Source organism: Schistocerca cancellata, chromosome 4 (genome assembly GCF_023864275.1).
Source record: "Schistocerca cancellata isolate TAMUIC-IGC-003103 chromosome 4, iqSchCanc2.1, whole genome shotgun sequence".
Lineage (NCBI taxonomy): Eukaryota > Metazoa > Arthropoda > Insecta > Orthoptera > Acrididae > Schistocerca > Schistocerca cancellata.
This window is the reverse complement of record NC_064629.1, coordinates 240,768,275-240,785,652: the sequence shown is the minus strand read 5'-3', so window position 1 is coordinate 240,785,652 and position 17,378 is coordinate 240,768,275. Positions and strand designations below refer to the sequence as shown.

At 45.4% G+C, this 17,378-nt stretch overlaps 1 protein-coding gene across 1 annotated transcript in view; it reads left to right on the top strand.

The window, feature by feature from the left end:
* Nucleotides 1-17,378, top strand: part of LOC126184041 (inactive phospholipase C-like protein 2) — a 749,749-nt gene that overhangs the window by 218,504 nt on the left and 513,867 nt on the right. Inside the window, exon 4 of the mRNA XM_049926398.1 lies at nucleotides 1,162-1,340. Within this exon, the coding sequence (XP_049782355.1) occupies nucleotides 1,162-1,340 (179 nt within the window). The remainder of the gene's footprint in view (nucleotides 1-1,161; nucleotides 1,341-17,378) is intronic.

The window sequence follows — 17,378 nt, the reverse complement described above, 5'->3', positions numbered from 1 at the left end:
GAACAGGCTGAGATGAACAAACATTACATAAGACTATGTTAATCAAATCAACTGTAAAAAGCTAAGGAGCATATTATTAGCAAAATGATTTTTTTTCTTTATTGTGATTTCATTCCCCTGCCCCATATGGGCAGGGGAGGGCTGTCAGCAGCACAATCCGCCGCTCTTCAGCCGAGTGACACGACAACTAAAACAAGAATAAAATAATACATACATAAGGAGATAAAAAAGGGGAACATAAAACAGAGTAAGGGGAGAAAATGGAGGTAAAAATACACTGACATGTAGACGTCCATTGGGGACAGTTAAAAAAGTCACCAGAAAGTTAAAAAACTCAGTTGGCGATTCTCAAAACACAGAGAAGACACTGGATGCGCACGCACAGATTAAAAATTGGCCACAGTATTAAAAGCACTCCGAAACAACACACTTAAAACCCACTTGGAGCACACATGACGAAGAATAAAACTACCAGGTGGGACCTGCCGAGGGAAAGGTCAGAGAGGATGAAAAAGAAGGGGAGAGCATGGGGCAGCTGGGGAAGCGGCGGGATGAAGAGAGGAGGGGCTAGCAAAATGAGAAATATGCAAAAGTGAAATGCCAAAATGAGCACTTCTCAATTGGGAGTAAATCAAAACAATCAGAATGGCTGAGAGAGAGCACAATAACATGAGCCATAAACGAATAAGAGCTAAGCAACTAAGCAACTAAGCAAATAAGAGAATAGGCAAAAATTAGATGCCTACAAAATGAGAACTGGCCAAACTCCGTCGGCACTTATACACGGTTGCGCTCGTGGCGGCACCTCGCGGCCCATACGTAACACGCGCGCCTGCGACCGCAATGCACTCTTAGCGCTCGCGGCGGCGTCTAGCGGCCCGTACGCAAGTTGTGCGATTGCTGTCGCAGGTCGACCCTTAATCTATGATGTTACATCTGACACAAATGTCCATTGTCATCATTCCATTCTACAGCTGATGGTTTTCCATATTCGCAATTGTTAATACATTTCATGAATTAATATTTTGTCCGATTTCCTTACAAATTATGTTGTTCAACAATGTGGCATCGCGTTATGTGGGGGAATCACGCGCAAATGTGCCCTGCCACGGCTTTCGATTTGTTTATGCCCCTCCATTTAGTAGCCTGTGCTTGTTGCAGACCCGTTGGAGGAGAAAGAGAAGATGCGAGAACGCTGGTTGCAGAAGAGCTTCGAGGTGGCTGTAGCGACTGTCCCGGAGTCTGAGGACGGCACATTGGACCAGCAGCAGGTGGTGACGCTGGTGCAGAGAGTCTCGGGCCGCGCCTTCAGCAGCGACCATATCCTGCAGAAACTTGCCGTAAGTCCGCCATCTGCAACACAGCAGCCGCACTAAAACTCAATGCCGGGTTCCCACCTACAGCTACGAGAGGCAGTCCTCAGATGCGTTTCACCCACTGAGGTAATAAAACTCATGGGACACTTGATAGTATCGTGCCGGACTTCCTTTCGCCCGGCTTAGTGCAGCGACTCGACGAGACATGAACTCAACGAGTCTTTGGAAGTCCCCTGCAGAAATATTGAGCCATGCTGCTTCCATAGCCGTCCGTAATTTGAAAATGTTGCCACTGTAGGATATTGTGTACTAACTGATATCTCGACTATGTGGCCACATCATTCTCCCGAATTGTCCAGAACGTTCTTCAAACCAGTTGCGAAAAATTGTGACCCTGTGACAGTTCTACACCTACATGATTACTCTGCAATTCACATTTAAGTGCTTGGCAGAGGGTTCATCGAACCACAATCATACTATCTCTCTACCATTCCACTCCCGAACAGCGCGCGGGAAAAACGAACACCTATACCTTTCTGTTAGAGCTCTGATTTCTCTTATTTTATTTTGATGATCGTTCCTACCTATGTAGATTGCGCTCAACAAAATATTTTCGCATTCGGAAGAGAAAGTTGGTGACTGAAATTTCGTAAATAGATCTCGCCGCGAAGAAAAACGTCTTTGTTTTAATGACTTCCATCCCAATTCGCGTATCATATCTGCCACACTCTCTCCCCTATTACATGATAATACAAAACGAGCTGCTCTTTTTTGCACCCTTTCCATGTCCTCCGTCAATCCCACCTGGTAAGGATCCCACACCGCGCAGCAATATTCTAACAGATGACGAACGAGTGTAGTGTAAGCTGTCTCTTTAGTGGACTTGTTGCATCTTCTAGGTGTCCTGCCAATGAAACGCAACCTTTGGCTCGCTTCCCCACAATATTATCTATGTGGTCTTTCCAACTGAAGTTGTTCGTAATTTTAACACCCAGGTACTTAGTTGAATTGACAGCCTTGAGAATTGTACTGTTTATCGAGTAATCGAATTCCAACGGATTTCTTTTGGAACTCATGTGGATCACCTCACACATTTCGTTATTTAGCGTCAACTGCCACCTGCCACACTATACAGCAATCTTTTCTAAATCTCTTTGCAACTGATTCTGGTCTTCGGATGACCTTACTAGACGGTAATTAATCTGCGAACAACCTAATAGAACTGCTCAGATTGTCACTCAGGTCATTTATATAGATCAGGAACAGCAGAGGTCCCAGGACGCTTCCCTGGGGAACACCTGGTATCACTTCAGTTTTACTCGATGATGAACTGCGACCTTCCTGACAGGAAATCGCGAATCCAGTCGCACAACTGAGACGGTACCCCATAGGCCCGCAGCTTGAGTAGAAGTCGCTTGTGAGGAACGGTGACAAAAGCTTTCCGGAAATCTAGAAATACGGAATCAACTTGAGATCCCCTGTAGATAGCGGCCATTACTTCGTGCGAATAAATAGCTAGCTGCGTTGCACAAGAACGATGTTTTCTGAAACCATGCTGATTACGTATCAATAGATCGTTCCCTTCGAGATGATTCATAATGTTTGAATACAGTATATGCGCCAAAACCCTACTGCAAACCGACGTCAATAAAATAGGTCTGTAGTTCGATGGATTACTCCTACTACCCTTCTTAAACACAGGTGCGACCTGCGCAATTTTCCAATCTGTAGGTACAGATCTATCGGTGAGCGAGCGGTTGTATATGATTGCTAAGTAGGGAGTTATTGTATCAGCGTAATCTGAAAGGAACCTAATCGGTATACAATCTGGACCTGAAGACTTGCCCGTATCAAGCGATTTGAGTTGCTTCGCAACCCCTAAGGTATCCACTTCTAAGAAACTCATGCTAGCAGCTGTTCGTGTTTCATTGTTGTTAGAAATATGAAGTACATGAATGGCTGCAAATGGTCTCCAAGTAGCCGAACATAATCATTGTCAGTCAATGATGGTTCAGTTGCACCAGAGGACTAAGTCCATTCCACGTAGGCACAGCCCACACCGTTATGGAGTCACCACCTGCTTTCACAGCGCGTTGTTGACAACTTGTATCATGGCTTAGTAGGGTCTGCACCACATTCGAACGCTATCATCAGCTTGCACCCACTGAAAACCAGGCCATGCTTTTCCAGTCGTCTAGGCTCCAATCCGTCATGGTTACGAGCCCGGGAGAGGCGTTGCAGGCGATGGCGTGCTGTCAGCAAAGGGACTCGCGTCGGCTGTCTGCTGCCATAGACCATTAACGCCACATTTCGCCGCATTGTCCTAAGCGATAAGTTCGTCGTACGTTCCACATTGATTTCTGCAGTTATTTAACGTGTTGCTGCTTCTCTGTTAGCACTGACAACTCTACGCCAACGCCGCTGTTCTTGGTCATTAAGTGAATAACGTTGGCCACTGCATTGTCCGTTGCCAGAGGTAATGCCTCAGATTTGGCATTCTCGGCACTGTGGATCTCGGAATATTGAATTCCGGAATTTAATGTCCCATGCAACTAGCTCAAACAATCATTCGGCGTTCAAAGTCTGTTAACTCCAGTCTTGCATATTATGGCATAATATGGCATATGCATATATTGCATATTATGGCATAATTATATCGGAAACCTTTTCACATGAGTCACCGGAGTGCAAATGGCAGCTTCGCCAATCCACTACAATTTTATACCTTGTACACGCGATACTAACGCCATCTGTACAGGTGTGTATTGCTATCTCATGACTTTCGTCACCTCAGTGTAAACGAATATGACTTGGTTGAGAAAAGCCTGCTTCCTTTCTTTAGCACATATGCTTGTATTTAGGTCCTTGTGTACAATGACCGATACGCGTCGAGAGAATTTGGCTGAAAATATGACAGTTAAATTAAAATTCACATTATGATTGGGCCGCTAGGATTGTGAGCCCTCCTAACAGACGCATGATTACACACATTAAAGTTTATTGCATGTACATAACTAACGCTTTTGGAAAATTGTTAGCACAGCATCACAAAGGTCACCACGTCTCATATGTTGCTGAGCCTAACACAGTAGTCGTGAAACTGCGGCCCGCGGGTGGAATGCGGCCCGCATGAAGTGCTCGTGCCGCCTGTGGTTCTCCGCCGTATATCGTTACAACACTTAATTTTGATAATCACTTTTCTAACGCGTATATCTCGTAATAAGTCTATCCGCAAACATCTCACAACTGTAACGGAAAAATAAATTTGTGTTAAGTTTTGTGGGCAGAAACGATTTCCAGCTACGCTACCAAGACAACATACTTTTCCGCCTTCCACGAAACCAACGTCATGCACACCTTTATTAAGCAATCCTGCCAAGAACTCCTTACATTTTATTAGTTTTTAAACATGCCTGTGTCGCGCGGGATTAGCCGAGCGGTCTTAGGCGCTGCAGTCATGGACTGTGCGGCTGGTCCCGGTGGAGGTTCGAGTCCTCCTTCTGGCATGGGTGTGTGTGTTTGTTCTTAGGATAATTTAGGTTAGGTAGTGTGTAAGCTTAGGGACTGATGACCTTAACAGTTAAGTCCCATAATATTTCACACACATAAGATTTCACACACAAACATGTCTGTCTTGGTAAAGCCTGCCTGGTAGTCGCTTTGAATTACGAAGGCGTGCGGGAAAGTAATGTCTTCGAATTTTTTATTGTGTTCTGTTGAGGTGTTACATGTGACGCATATTACTTGGACGATCTTACTGCTTCACTGACGCAAGTTGCAACCGTCTGCCTCTAGAGGGCTCCGAATTGTAGAGTGCAACGTAAACATGTCGATACGTGAGAAATAGCGTGCTGGAATTGAACTTTAAACACAGGAAAACATTGTCCACACGTGGAGGATCCTCTCTTTCAGCATGACAATTCCAGAACTCACTCTAGCGCTGCGATATCTGCAACAATCCGACGCCTTGAGTTCACTTTCATCGATCATCCTGCATGCAGTATCGCCTTGAGCCCATCCGATATTCATCTGTATGGAAAACTTAAAGAACACGTTCGTGGATTTCACATTGACAGAGATTAAGCGGTGCGAGCAGAGGCGACGTTGTGGCTCCATCAACAAAGTCAACCATATTCTACAGTGATGATATAAACAAACAGGGGTCTCGTTTTGCCGGCCGGGGTGGCCGAGCGGTTCTAGGCGCTACGGTCGCAGGTTCGAATTGTGCCTCGGTCATGGATGTGTGTGATGTCTATAAGTTAGTTAGGTTTAAGTAGTTCAAAGTTCTAGGGGACTGATGACCTCAGAAGCTAAGTCCCATAGTGCTCAGAGCCATTTGAACCATTTTGTCTCGTTGTGAGAATTGTGTTAGGCGCCTGGGTGATTAGTTAAGAAATAAATATGTAGTTACGAAGAATGAAGATGTAAGATGTTAATAAAGTTTATTTTCCTTAAAAAGATTCAGCAGTTTCCACACAAAAAATTCGGAGGCATTACTTTTCAGCCCGCCCCCGCACGTCGAGTGTTCTAGAAAGGGAGCAAATCTTTTTTGTCCTTTGTGTCTATTTTAGTGGTTTGAGTGAAGTGTTTAATTTAGCTCAAAGATAAATGAAATGAGCATTTTTTTACAGTTTTTATAACTGGACCAAAATACCAATACCGAGTCTTAATTTCCCTCTAAGTTGTTCATTACTTCATTTCTACTGAGGATTTTAATTAACAAGAAAAACCCAATTCTTGTATTTGCGTGTAGTTGTCGCCTGTTCGTGTGGGAGACAGAGGATCAAGGCAGCGACGATGTGTGGTTGTGAAACTTAAATAATAGAGTGTGACAAGTAATTTTTCATAGTCTTTGGCTGCTGTATGAAGTAATTAACGTTGGCGCGCTAATGGCGCTATCGTACAGAGCATTGCAGCTACACCACAATCATTTCCTCGTTTTTACCATTCCTTTTCATTCCACAATGTGGTTATCGGACTAGTACTGGCTGATATCGGTACAGTTTCGGAAGGTCGTTTCTCTCTGACGCGAGAGCAGGAAAACTAGCTTCATCTTTTTAAAATTGGAATTAGTGCAAAAAAAGTGGGGGTATCAGACTGTTCTTGTCTGTCATGGCGGAAGTTAATACAACGGCAATCTATACTTCGTAATAAGACTTAGCAGAGGACCGCACTGATGGCACTTAGTAAATTATTTGCTGTCGGAAAATTGACAATTATCGTCGATGGAAAGGAAACGAAATGGGGAAACCAAACACCAACAATCAAGAACAATACCTAGTTGTCTGATGATTTCATTACAATTTTTATATTGCCTGTGTTACGAAGGTTGATTATAGTTCAGCTACTACCTCCAATGTCGACACCATAAAGGCTTTAGGAATCAATAAACATATTTTACAGCTATACACGTTACCGTTGACTTTGCTAAATTGAGATTTGCTTTGTAAGACTATTTATATACGCTGAGCAATTAAAGTCTTCTTAGAAAAATCAAACGACTAGCCAAGATGGTAAAAAAAATCATCGTTGCCTAAAGACTGCGAACGAAAGAAGACCTGACAACTGACTGCATTATTACCTCAAGAAGATTCAGCCGGTAGGGTATCGAAGGCGGTGGCTAAAGCCTGGGATCAGCACTTCTAGTTACTGCTACTGGTTCAGAACACGAAGGGCTCGTGTCCAGCACTGTGCTAACTTTTGATGTAACGACAGCTCCTCTGTCTATCTCCACCTTCAGTGATGAAATCACGTCCGCAGAACGTGATCTGAGATACAAGAGACCACGAAAGAGAATCAGATCAGATTCTTCCTTTAATAACTTCGCTCCTGGAGTCACCCCCTCCACCGTGTTCTTATCCCAACAAAATTGCGGAGTCGTAAGAGATGGCACCCGCTTCTTTCTGTGGGGGCAGTGGGGATGTGTCTGCTTTCCGATGTGATAGACACCGAAAATCTAGATCGTGCATCAGCGAAGGCGTATTTGTTACGAGGCTTCACATCATTTCTAACGGAAACTGCCAGGAGATTCCTCCGAGCAACAATCATTTCGGGCGCGCCCTGGAGTGTCCAAGAAGGATAAACCTTTGAATAATTTAATGTGGGATTATAAGTGCCCCGAAATTCTAATTATTTCAGTTGATCGCGAAATGATAATATTAGTTTTCATCACTTGTTAATTAAATAAGCAGCAATATACTGGAGATCTGGTTTGCATTCATTCCTCAGTCACTGGCTGCAACCTTTGTTTGCTGTTAGTACTCCGGTCTCCATATTTCTCTGTGTTACGGTTCAGCATTGAAATTTTGTCATGATTAACGCTGTGCTGTTTTTTCCTTTCCACATCATCACTTAAGTGGCAGTTCCACATGGAGGAATTATCACAGTTTCTGTTAATTGGGTTTACATTTTGTGTCATTTCTTACATGCGAAGACACTGCATGGTGCTTGGACCTAAAATAACAGGTTGAGGTGGCTACTTTTGGGTAGCCGACGAGAGGTGCGAAAAAGAGATCACTAGTTTCTAGCTAAAGAACTAACCGCAAAGGTTGAAGTGAAGATTAGATTAAATTCGTTACGCGAAAATCGTCGATTCCCTGTCCTTCGAGCATTGTCTTTATCAAATAAGCTATCACGTCACCATATTTGATGCTCGTAGCCATGCACTGCCAACATTACCTTGCAAAATACGGGGGTGCTCAATAAGCAATTCAACACTATTTTTTATTCGCCGGTTTCGGTTGAAAAATGTATAATTTTTTGTGACAGATCTTAGAACATTCCCGCTTCAGTTCCTATAATTTCATGAAGCTCCGATAGACTGCGGTACTACAAGTAACCTTCAAACTGGCGTCTGTAGCAGAGGCGCGTTCCAAGCAGAGAGCTGTCACTGAGTTTCTTTTGGCAGAAAACAGAGCATCGCAGATATTCATAGGAGCTTGTAGTATGTCTACGGAGACCTGGTAGTGAACAAAAGCACCGTGAGTCGTTGGGCGAGGTGTCTGTTATCATCGCAACAAGGTCGCACAATCCTGTCCGATGCCCTGTGTGCCGGCCAGCCGCACACAGCTGTGACTTCTGCAATGTTGGAACGTGCGGACACTCTCATTCGACCAATCACAATCCAACACCTCGTTACTCAACTGTACGTCTCTGTTAGAAGTGCTGACACACTTGTCCACCAGTTGCAGTTCACAAAGGTACGGTATGTGCCCGTTGGCCTTCTCACCGATTAACTTAAAAAAATCTTTGTGTTCCGCCTTACGGCGGGTCTTGACATGGGGGAAGCCTCGTCAGAGAGGTCCACCGCATGAGCGTCTAGGGAAGTAATTACAGTGGTGGTTTCCCATTGCCTTCCACTGATGATGATGAAATGATAATGAGGACAGCACAACACCTAGTCCCTGAGCGGAGTAAAACCCCGACCCAGCAGGGAATCGAACCCGGGCCCTTGGCGTGACAGATCCCCGCGCTGACCACTCAGCTATCGGGATGGACTCTGCCTAGCAGAAGACCATAAAGGGCAACGAAGGACAATCTGTGCGGAATTGCTTGCGCCTTACGAGGTCAATCGAGACAATTTTTTTCCAACATCATCACAGATAACGAAACATAGGTCCATCACTGTGATTCGGAAACAAAACGGCATTCTTATGGAGTGGCACCACAGCACCTCTCCTCCGAAGGAAAAGTTCATAGCTGTTCCCACAACCGCTAAAGTCATGGCGACGGTCTTATGGAACTCTGAAGGGATTATCCTGTTTGAAGTCCCCGCTCATGGTGCAACTATCAACTCTGAAGTGTGCTGTACTATCCTCAGGAAACTGAAGTAACGACTTCACTGGGTTCATCACCACAAAATTGCTAACGAATGTCTCCTTTTCCGTGACAATGCAAGTCCTCAAACGAGTCTGCGTACCCGAGAGGAACTCACAAAACGTTATTGGACTGTTCCTCCTCCTCCACCCAACAGCCCCGACTTCCATCTGTTTGGCCCGATGAAAGATGCACTCCGCCGGAAGCAGTGCGTGGATGATGGGGGAGGTCATTGATGCAGAAAGGCGTAGGCTGCGAAGTCGACGAGTAGAATGGCACCAAGCCAGCATAGGTTCCTCCCAGTAAAGGGGCATAAGGCAGTCATATTAAATGGAGATTATGTTGAAAAGTAGGGTTTTGTATCCAAAAGAGTAGGGAACATATGGTGTATTGCAATCCTGAATAAAACCAACCATTTTTCAGAAAAAAAGATATGTTGCATTACTTACTGAATGCCTCTCGTAAATATGAAACAATGGTGACGTATCTGTACGATTCAGGACAGGATATGCTGCAATGAACATTTATTGCAACTGCATGCAGCACAGGGACTTACCCTAGCTGCCTTCGTTGAGCTCCAAACACATGCAACTCGAGGATTCAACTTGCCATTCGTTGTTCAAATTCAAATGGCGCTGAGCACTATGGGACTTAACATCTGAGGTCACCAGTTCCCTAGAACTTAGAACTACATAAACCTAACTAACCTAAGGACATCACACACATCCATGCCCGAGGCAGGATTCGAACCTGCAACCGAAGCAGTCACGCGGTTCCGCACTGAAGGGCCTAGAACCGCTCGGCCACAGCGGCCGGCGCCATTCGTTGCTCCCCGTATTTTTCAAACTCCACAGAGAGCTCCACTTATCCCACTCCACGCGGTTGCTGACATAGGTTTCTAATTGCCACGGAAATGCTTCTTCTCCCCCAGAGGGCAGACGCTTCACTGTTCAAATTTCGTCGAATGGATTTGAACGCTCCCTAATGGTGCCACCCTGTACTCTAATACCAGAGCTATGTGACGTTGAACTCAAAAGGGGTGTAATCACGTTCAATGGGGATTCAGCGCCGCGATGTCCTTAAAAAGGGGTTTAATCGTCCAGGGGTTGTCAGCGATAGCCAAATTTGTCAAGAACGGCGTCCTGTTATTCATCGCGCTGCAAACGGTCTTTTTCGAGCGCGAAATGTATCAAAATGAAAGTCTCTATGGTGGGGAGTTCATGTAGGCCCTTTCTGCCAACTCCTGAGACCTTTTCGTGTAGGTTCTGAGAGGTGGTGTGTTCCAAATATTTTCCTCTGCTACCCATAAGAAACCAGAGTGATTTTAACGCTAGGCGTAGCAGTTCTAAATTCAATTGCAGAGGCGCCAAACGAATGGGTCAGTTATGAGGAAAAGGGGATGTAAAGACTTTCCAAACGTATGATGCGTCCACAGAGACGTTGGGCAGAATTCTGGTGAAATTTGGTGCCAATGTGACATCATTAACGCACTTTACAGATCGCATGAACTTCTGAGCTCTATCCTTTTATTTGCATGTGTCGACACCTTGCTGTCTGAAGTGTTGCCGAGCTCAAGGATGACGTTGCAAGGAGCCACGCTTTTGCACCGTTACAAAGAAATTTTGTAGGGACCTTTGAAGCAAACTGCCAACTTCTGGCCGGCCAGAGTGGCCGAGCGGTTAAAGGCGCTACAGTCTGGAACCGCACGACCGCTACGGTCGCAGGTTCGAATCCTGCCTCGGGCATGGATGTGTGTGATGTCCTTAGGTTAGTTAGGTTTAAGTAGTTCTAAGTTCTAGGGGACTTATGACCACAGCAGTTGAGTCCCATAGTGCTCAGAGCCATTTGAACCATTTTTTTTAGCCAACTCCTGTATTGCAATGGGAGGCAATTAGGGGTTTCAAAGAAGTGATCCTTTGTCTTGTGCAGCGCAGATACCCCTCCCATGCTACCGAACACCATGACCCCACACATCTCCTCTTGTTCCAGCTCTTATCAATATCCACGTCTATACTTAGCGTTTAATGTCGCGTACGTCTATGTACCACTGCCGCGAGATGTACGCAAGAGGTAGCAATAGATTGGTTGACTCTTCTAGTAAAGAACACTCACTGAATTCTAACAGTAAATAACATTGTGATATACGAGTCCTGTCTTGCACCGTCTGCCACGAGAGATGGATGAGCAACATCTTGAAACTTTCGCGCTCATTAACTGATCTGTTATCGGTACTATTCTGTCCGTATTTGTTCGATACTGTATCCAAAGTTCATAACATCTAGCAAGATTTCAAGCTGCATCTGTCTTCTTTGGGCAACGGCCTTGCCGCGGTGGATACACGGGTTTCCGTGAGATCATCGAAGTTAAGCGCTGTCGGGCGTGGTCGGCACTTGGTTGGGTGACAATACAGGCCGCCATGCGCTTTTGCCATTTTTCGGGGTGCACTCAGCCTCGTGATGCCAATTGAGGAGCTACTCGACTGAATAGTAGCGGCTTCGGTCAAGAATACCATCTTACGACCGGGAGAGCGGTGTGCTGACCCCACGCCCCTCCTATCAGCATCCTCCACCGAAGATGACACGGCGGTCGGATGGTCCCGGTAGGCCACTCGTGACCTGAAGACGGAATGCTAATCTGTCTTCTTTGACGTACTGCCCATTGACGACGCTGATTCAGGCACCATCGACCGACATATGAAACAATAGGATAGTCTATATTACTTCGTGTACCTCTCGACATTTTCTACTGAAGCTGCAGCCTTGTACTGTTTCGTGTCTTCCACCGTGTGGCGTCTGTGTCTTGGTTCCTTCACCTGTTGCAAGTTTCAAACAGTATACGAGAATGCTTTGGTTGAAGGAATCGGTATTCTACTTCAAGTAGTACTGGACGCTCCAGTTGTACAAATCATTTTCATTTAGCCTTGCATCTACTGCTGAAGGCAGCTCACTATCTACCAATAACAACAAAATACACGTCTCCAAACTAATATACATCTCCTGACTTTAGTTGCACGTATACTACGAGGGGCGTCTAATAAGTAAATTTCCCTATTTCATATGTTAAAAAAATTACACAAAATTTATCATACTAAAATAATTTTATTGACATTATACAATGCTGCTTCTTTTCCTTTTCTGCGCGGCTCACCCCCATAGGAGGTTCGAGTCCTCCCTCGGGCATGGATGTGTGTGAAACTTCCTGGCAGATTAAAACTGTGTGCCGGACCGAGACTCGAACTCGGGACCTTTGCCTTTCGCGGGCAAGTGCTCTACCAACTGAGCTAGCCAAGCATGACTCACGCCCCGTCCTCACAGCTTTACTTCTGCCAGTACCTCGTCTCCTACCTTCCAAACTTAAGCTGTGAGGACGGGGCGTGAGTCGTGCTTGGGTAGCTCAGTTGGTAGAGCACTTGCCCGCGAAAGGCAAAGGTCCCGAGTTCGAGTCTCGGTCCGGCACACAGTTTTAATCTGCCAGGAAGTTTCATATCAGCGTACACTCCGCTGCAGAGTGAAAATCTCATTATGGATGTGTGTGGTTGTCCTTAGCGTAAGTTAGTTCACTTAGTGTGTAAGCCTAGGGACCGATGACCTCAGCACTTTGGTCCCATAGAACCTTACCACAAATTTATTTTTTTTTCCTTTACTACATAGTCGCCATGATTTTCCAAGCATTTTCTGTAACGTGACATCAGTCTTTCGGAACCAGTGTTGTACCTCGTCGGATTCTGTGCTCGTAACCAGCTGTTCACTGTTGATGGGACTTCATCGGTGTTAAAGTGCTTACCTTGGAGGGGAACATGTGAAAATCACTTCGGGGCAAGATCTGGTGAATATGGAGGATGCCGCAACAGTTGTCAATTGAATCTTCGGAGCTCCTCATGGGTCATTCGAACTGAATGAGTTCGAGCATTGTCACGAAGGAAGAGAACTTTCCGAGGCAAAAGTTCAGTACGTTTTCTTTTGACGGCAGCTTGTGGATTCCTTAAGGCATTACGGTACCTCCCTGTACGGAGTTTGGTGTGGTGAAGTGGATATTGAGCGAGGAACACCCCCTCACTGTCCCAAAAGATGGTTGCCATAACTTTCCGTGCCGATGTGTGACCTTTGCCTTTTTGGGACTCTTTCGTCAGGTTTCTTCCACATCATGCTCTGACGTTTTGTCTCTGGAATCGAATTATCGTTCAAATCAAATGGCTCTGAGCACTATGGAACTTAAAATATGAGGTCATCAGTCCCCTAGAACTTAGAACTACTTAAACCTAACCAACCTAAGGACATCACATACATCCATGCCCGAGGCAGGATTCGAACCTGCGATCGTAGCGGTCGCGCGGTTCCAGGCTGAAGCGCCTAGAACCGCTCGGCCACACCGGCCGGCGAATCGAATTATGGACCCAGGTCTCATCCTCATGTGAATGTTCATACCGTCTTACCCACAGACAAAGGTCAACTCAAGATGGATACCGACAGCGGATAGTTGTTTTTCTGCGAAGAAAACGAATGAAAGAGTGCAGCTCACAAGTGGACACACATTGTCGTTGTAACACCATACTAACTGGCTTCATACTTGCAAGATACTGTGGTATGCATCATAAGCCAGGGTGAGCATTGTCAAAACACCCCATTCAAACTCGCAGGCACTGACATTTCACGGGCACAGTTTATTATGCAGAGCAATAACGTAGGGAAAGTTACTTATTACACGACATTCGTACATACAGAACTGTCTAAAGTCGAACGATTCATTTAACGCTTCCACTAGTTATGAAGGCTCCAACTCTCTTAAATTGATACCTCCAAACATCTCCACTCCACTGCACTAAGACTGATGTTGTTATAGCTTCAAATTCAGCAACGTGCATCTACGAAAACACTGAAATGTGATTGGTTTCACGATACCAGTCCCACTTATTATTACTAAATTGTATTTATATAGCCTATACCCGCAGTCTCGATTGGTGTGATTTCCCCCAGTGCGCATTTCGATGGCATCTCTAACGACGCTCTACCTGCATTCTGGCGTTTGTGCTAAAATCCTGACGCGATCGTATTCCATCTCACGGTTGTCGAACAAACAGTACCCAGCGCTAGCCGATTTGTTAGGATGCATTAGTCGAGTACCTAAGTAAGGCTTGGAATCAGTGCCTCTAATTAAGAAGACACTTAGCAAACAACGAGCTGGCGGCCAGGGTGGATGGAGTGCCTACGGTCATGCTACCGGGGTCGGGGCACCCCGCTGACCGCAGACGCCACTGTTGTCGCCTCTCGGCGTTATGTAACTATGCCTTCTCAATAATACACTACTGGCCATTAAAATTGCTACACCAAGAGGAAATGCAGATGATAAACGGGTATTCATTGGACAAATATATTATACTAGAACTGACATGTGATTACATTTTCACGCAATTTGGGTGCATAGACCCTGAGAAATCAGTACCCAGAACTACCACTTCTGCCCTTAATAACGGCCTTGATACGCCTGGGCATTGAGTCAAACTGAGCTTGGATGACGCGTACTGGTACAGCTGCCCATGCAGCTTCAACACGATACCACAGTCCATCAGGAGTAGTGACTGGCGTATTGTGACGAGCCAGTTGCTCGGCCACCATTGACCAGACGTTTTCAATTGGTGAGAGATCTGGAGAATATGCTGGCCAGGGCAGCAGTCGAACATTTTCTGTATCCAGAAAGGCCCGTACAAGACGTGCAACATGCGGTCGTGCATTATCCTGCTGAAATGTAAGGTTTCGCAGGGATCGAATGAAGGGTAGAGCCACGGGTCGTAACACATCTGAAATGTAACGTCCACTGTTCAAAGTGCCGTCAGTGCGAACAAGAGGTAACCGAGACGTGTAACCAATAACACCCCATACCATCACGCGGGGTGATACGCCAGTATGGCGATGACGAATACACGCTTCCAATGTGCGTTCACCGCGATGTCGCCAAACATGGATGCCACCATCATGGTGCTGTAAACAGAATCTGGATTCATACCAAAAAATGACGTTTTGCCATTGGTGCACCCAGGTTCATCGTTGAGTACACCATCGCAGGCGCTCCTGTCTGTGATGCAGCGTCAAGGGTAACCGCAGCCATGGTCTCCGAGCTGATAGTCCACATTGCTGCAAACGTCGTCTAACTGTTCGTGCAGATGGTTGCTGTCATGCAAACGTCCCAATCTGCTGAATCATGGATCGAGACGTAGCTGCACGATCCGTTACAGCCATCCGGATAAGATGACTGTCATCTCGACTGCTAGTGATACAAGGCCGTTGGGATCTAGTTCGACGTTCCGTATTACCCTCCTGAACCCACCATTTCCATATTCTGCTAACAGTCATTGGATCTCGACCAACGCGAGCAGCAATGTCGTGATACGATAAACCGCAGTCGCGATAGGCTACAATCCGACCTTTATCAAAATCGGAAACATGATGGTACGCATTTCTCCTCCTTACCTGTGGAATCACAACAACTTTTCACCAGGCAACGCCGGTCAACTGCTGTTTGTGTATGAGAAATCGGTTGGAAACTTTCCTCATGTCAGCACGTTGTAGGTGTCATCACCGGCGCCAACCTTGTATGGATGCTCTGTAAAGCTAATCATTTGCATATCACAGCGTCTTCTTCCTGTCGGTAAAATATCGCGTCTGTAGCATGTCATCTTGTTGGTGTAGCAACTTTAATGGCCAGTAGTGTACTTAAAATAAACTGTAAGATTTGTTGCGACATTCCTAGCTCTCTGAAAAGATGTATCTACACTTTTAGAGCTAAAAATTTTTGAAAAACACAGCCCTCAGTCGCGAACACAATTTGTGACCTAGGTTTCGGTGTCACAGGGGACACCTTCTTCGGACAAAATGAAAACTAACTAAATGTTACAGCATAACGTACCAATAAATACGAAAGTTGCGGTCATACCTAACAGCCTCAGATAGTCAGAATTAAAATAAAATGCAATAGAGGTACAAGCCACTAGGGGCTGCCATGTGTCCTCTGCTACAGTCAACACAAAACTGAAACATCATGTGACTTGTGCGCCACGGCAACTTCAAGACAATACCGCCATCTGGTGGTTAACTGGTAAAAAAAGCTATTTTTTGTTCAAATGGCTCTCAGCACTATGGGACTTAACATCTGACGTCATCAGTCCCCTATAACATAGAACTACTTAAACCTAACTAACCTAAGGACATCACATACATCCATGCCACTAGGGGCTGCCATGTGTCCTCTGCTACAGTCAACACAAAACTGAAACATCATGTGACTTGTGCGCCACGGCAACTTCAAGACAATACCGCCATCTGGTGGTTAACTGGTAAAAAAAGCTATTTTTTGTTCAAATGGCTCTCAGCACTATGGGACTTAACATCTGACGTCATCAGTCCCCTATAACATAGAACTACTTAAACCTAACTAACCTAAGGACATCACATACATCCATGCCCGAGACAGGATCCGAACCTGCGACCGTAGCGGCGCGCCGTTCCAGACTGAAGCGCCTAGAACCGCTCGGCCACACAGGCCTGCCAAGCTATTTTGTAAACATTTCTCGTAACTGCAGATACGGAAATGCACAAACACCTGAACGGTGTACATGAAGTAATTACAATAGCGGGATACTGCATGATATAAAATACAACTAATGAATGACTGGCTGTAGCATAAAAATTCCAGAATAATTGCATAAAGAAGACATACGAAATAATCCATTAAATGACATTACTGCTTGCTGTAATAGATTCGGTATAAAAACCAAAAATGTTTTTAATTTACATATATGAGACGTAAAAAATCCCTTGTGACACCGAATCCTAGGTCACAGATTAATTGTGTTCGCGACTGAGGGCCGTGGTTTTCAAAATTTTGTATTATACAACAGTCGCTGATTGACAGCCACGTTGGTGAAATTATCTGCAGTGTGGACGGTGTACATTCAAAGAGTGAACTCGTCTTCCTCCACACATTTTGCCGCGAGTGAATCACTGTTACTGACGTCAGACGACGTAGAGGGTATCGTGTTTGCTTTATGTACTGCAAGTAAACCAGTCGGATAGTGATGTGCACAGCCGCAAGTTAAAGGCTCTCAGCTAGATGTGAGACGCCTGTGCGACCGCCGACGTGCCAGCAGCCACGCTACAGCTTAAATTTAACAAGGCTTTCAGCGAGCAACGACATGTGACGTGGCAGGAACGAGCAGGGATGCTACAACACGAGCGTACCCTTTGGAGCTCCATT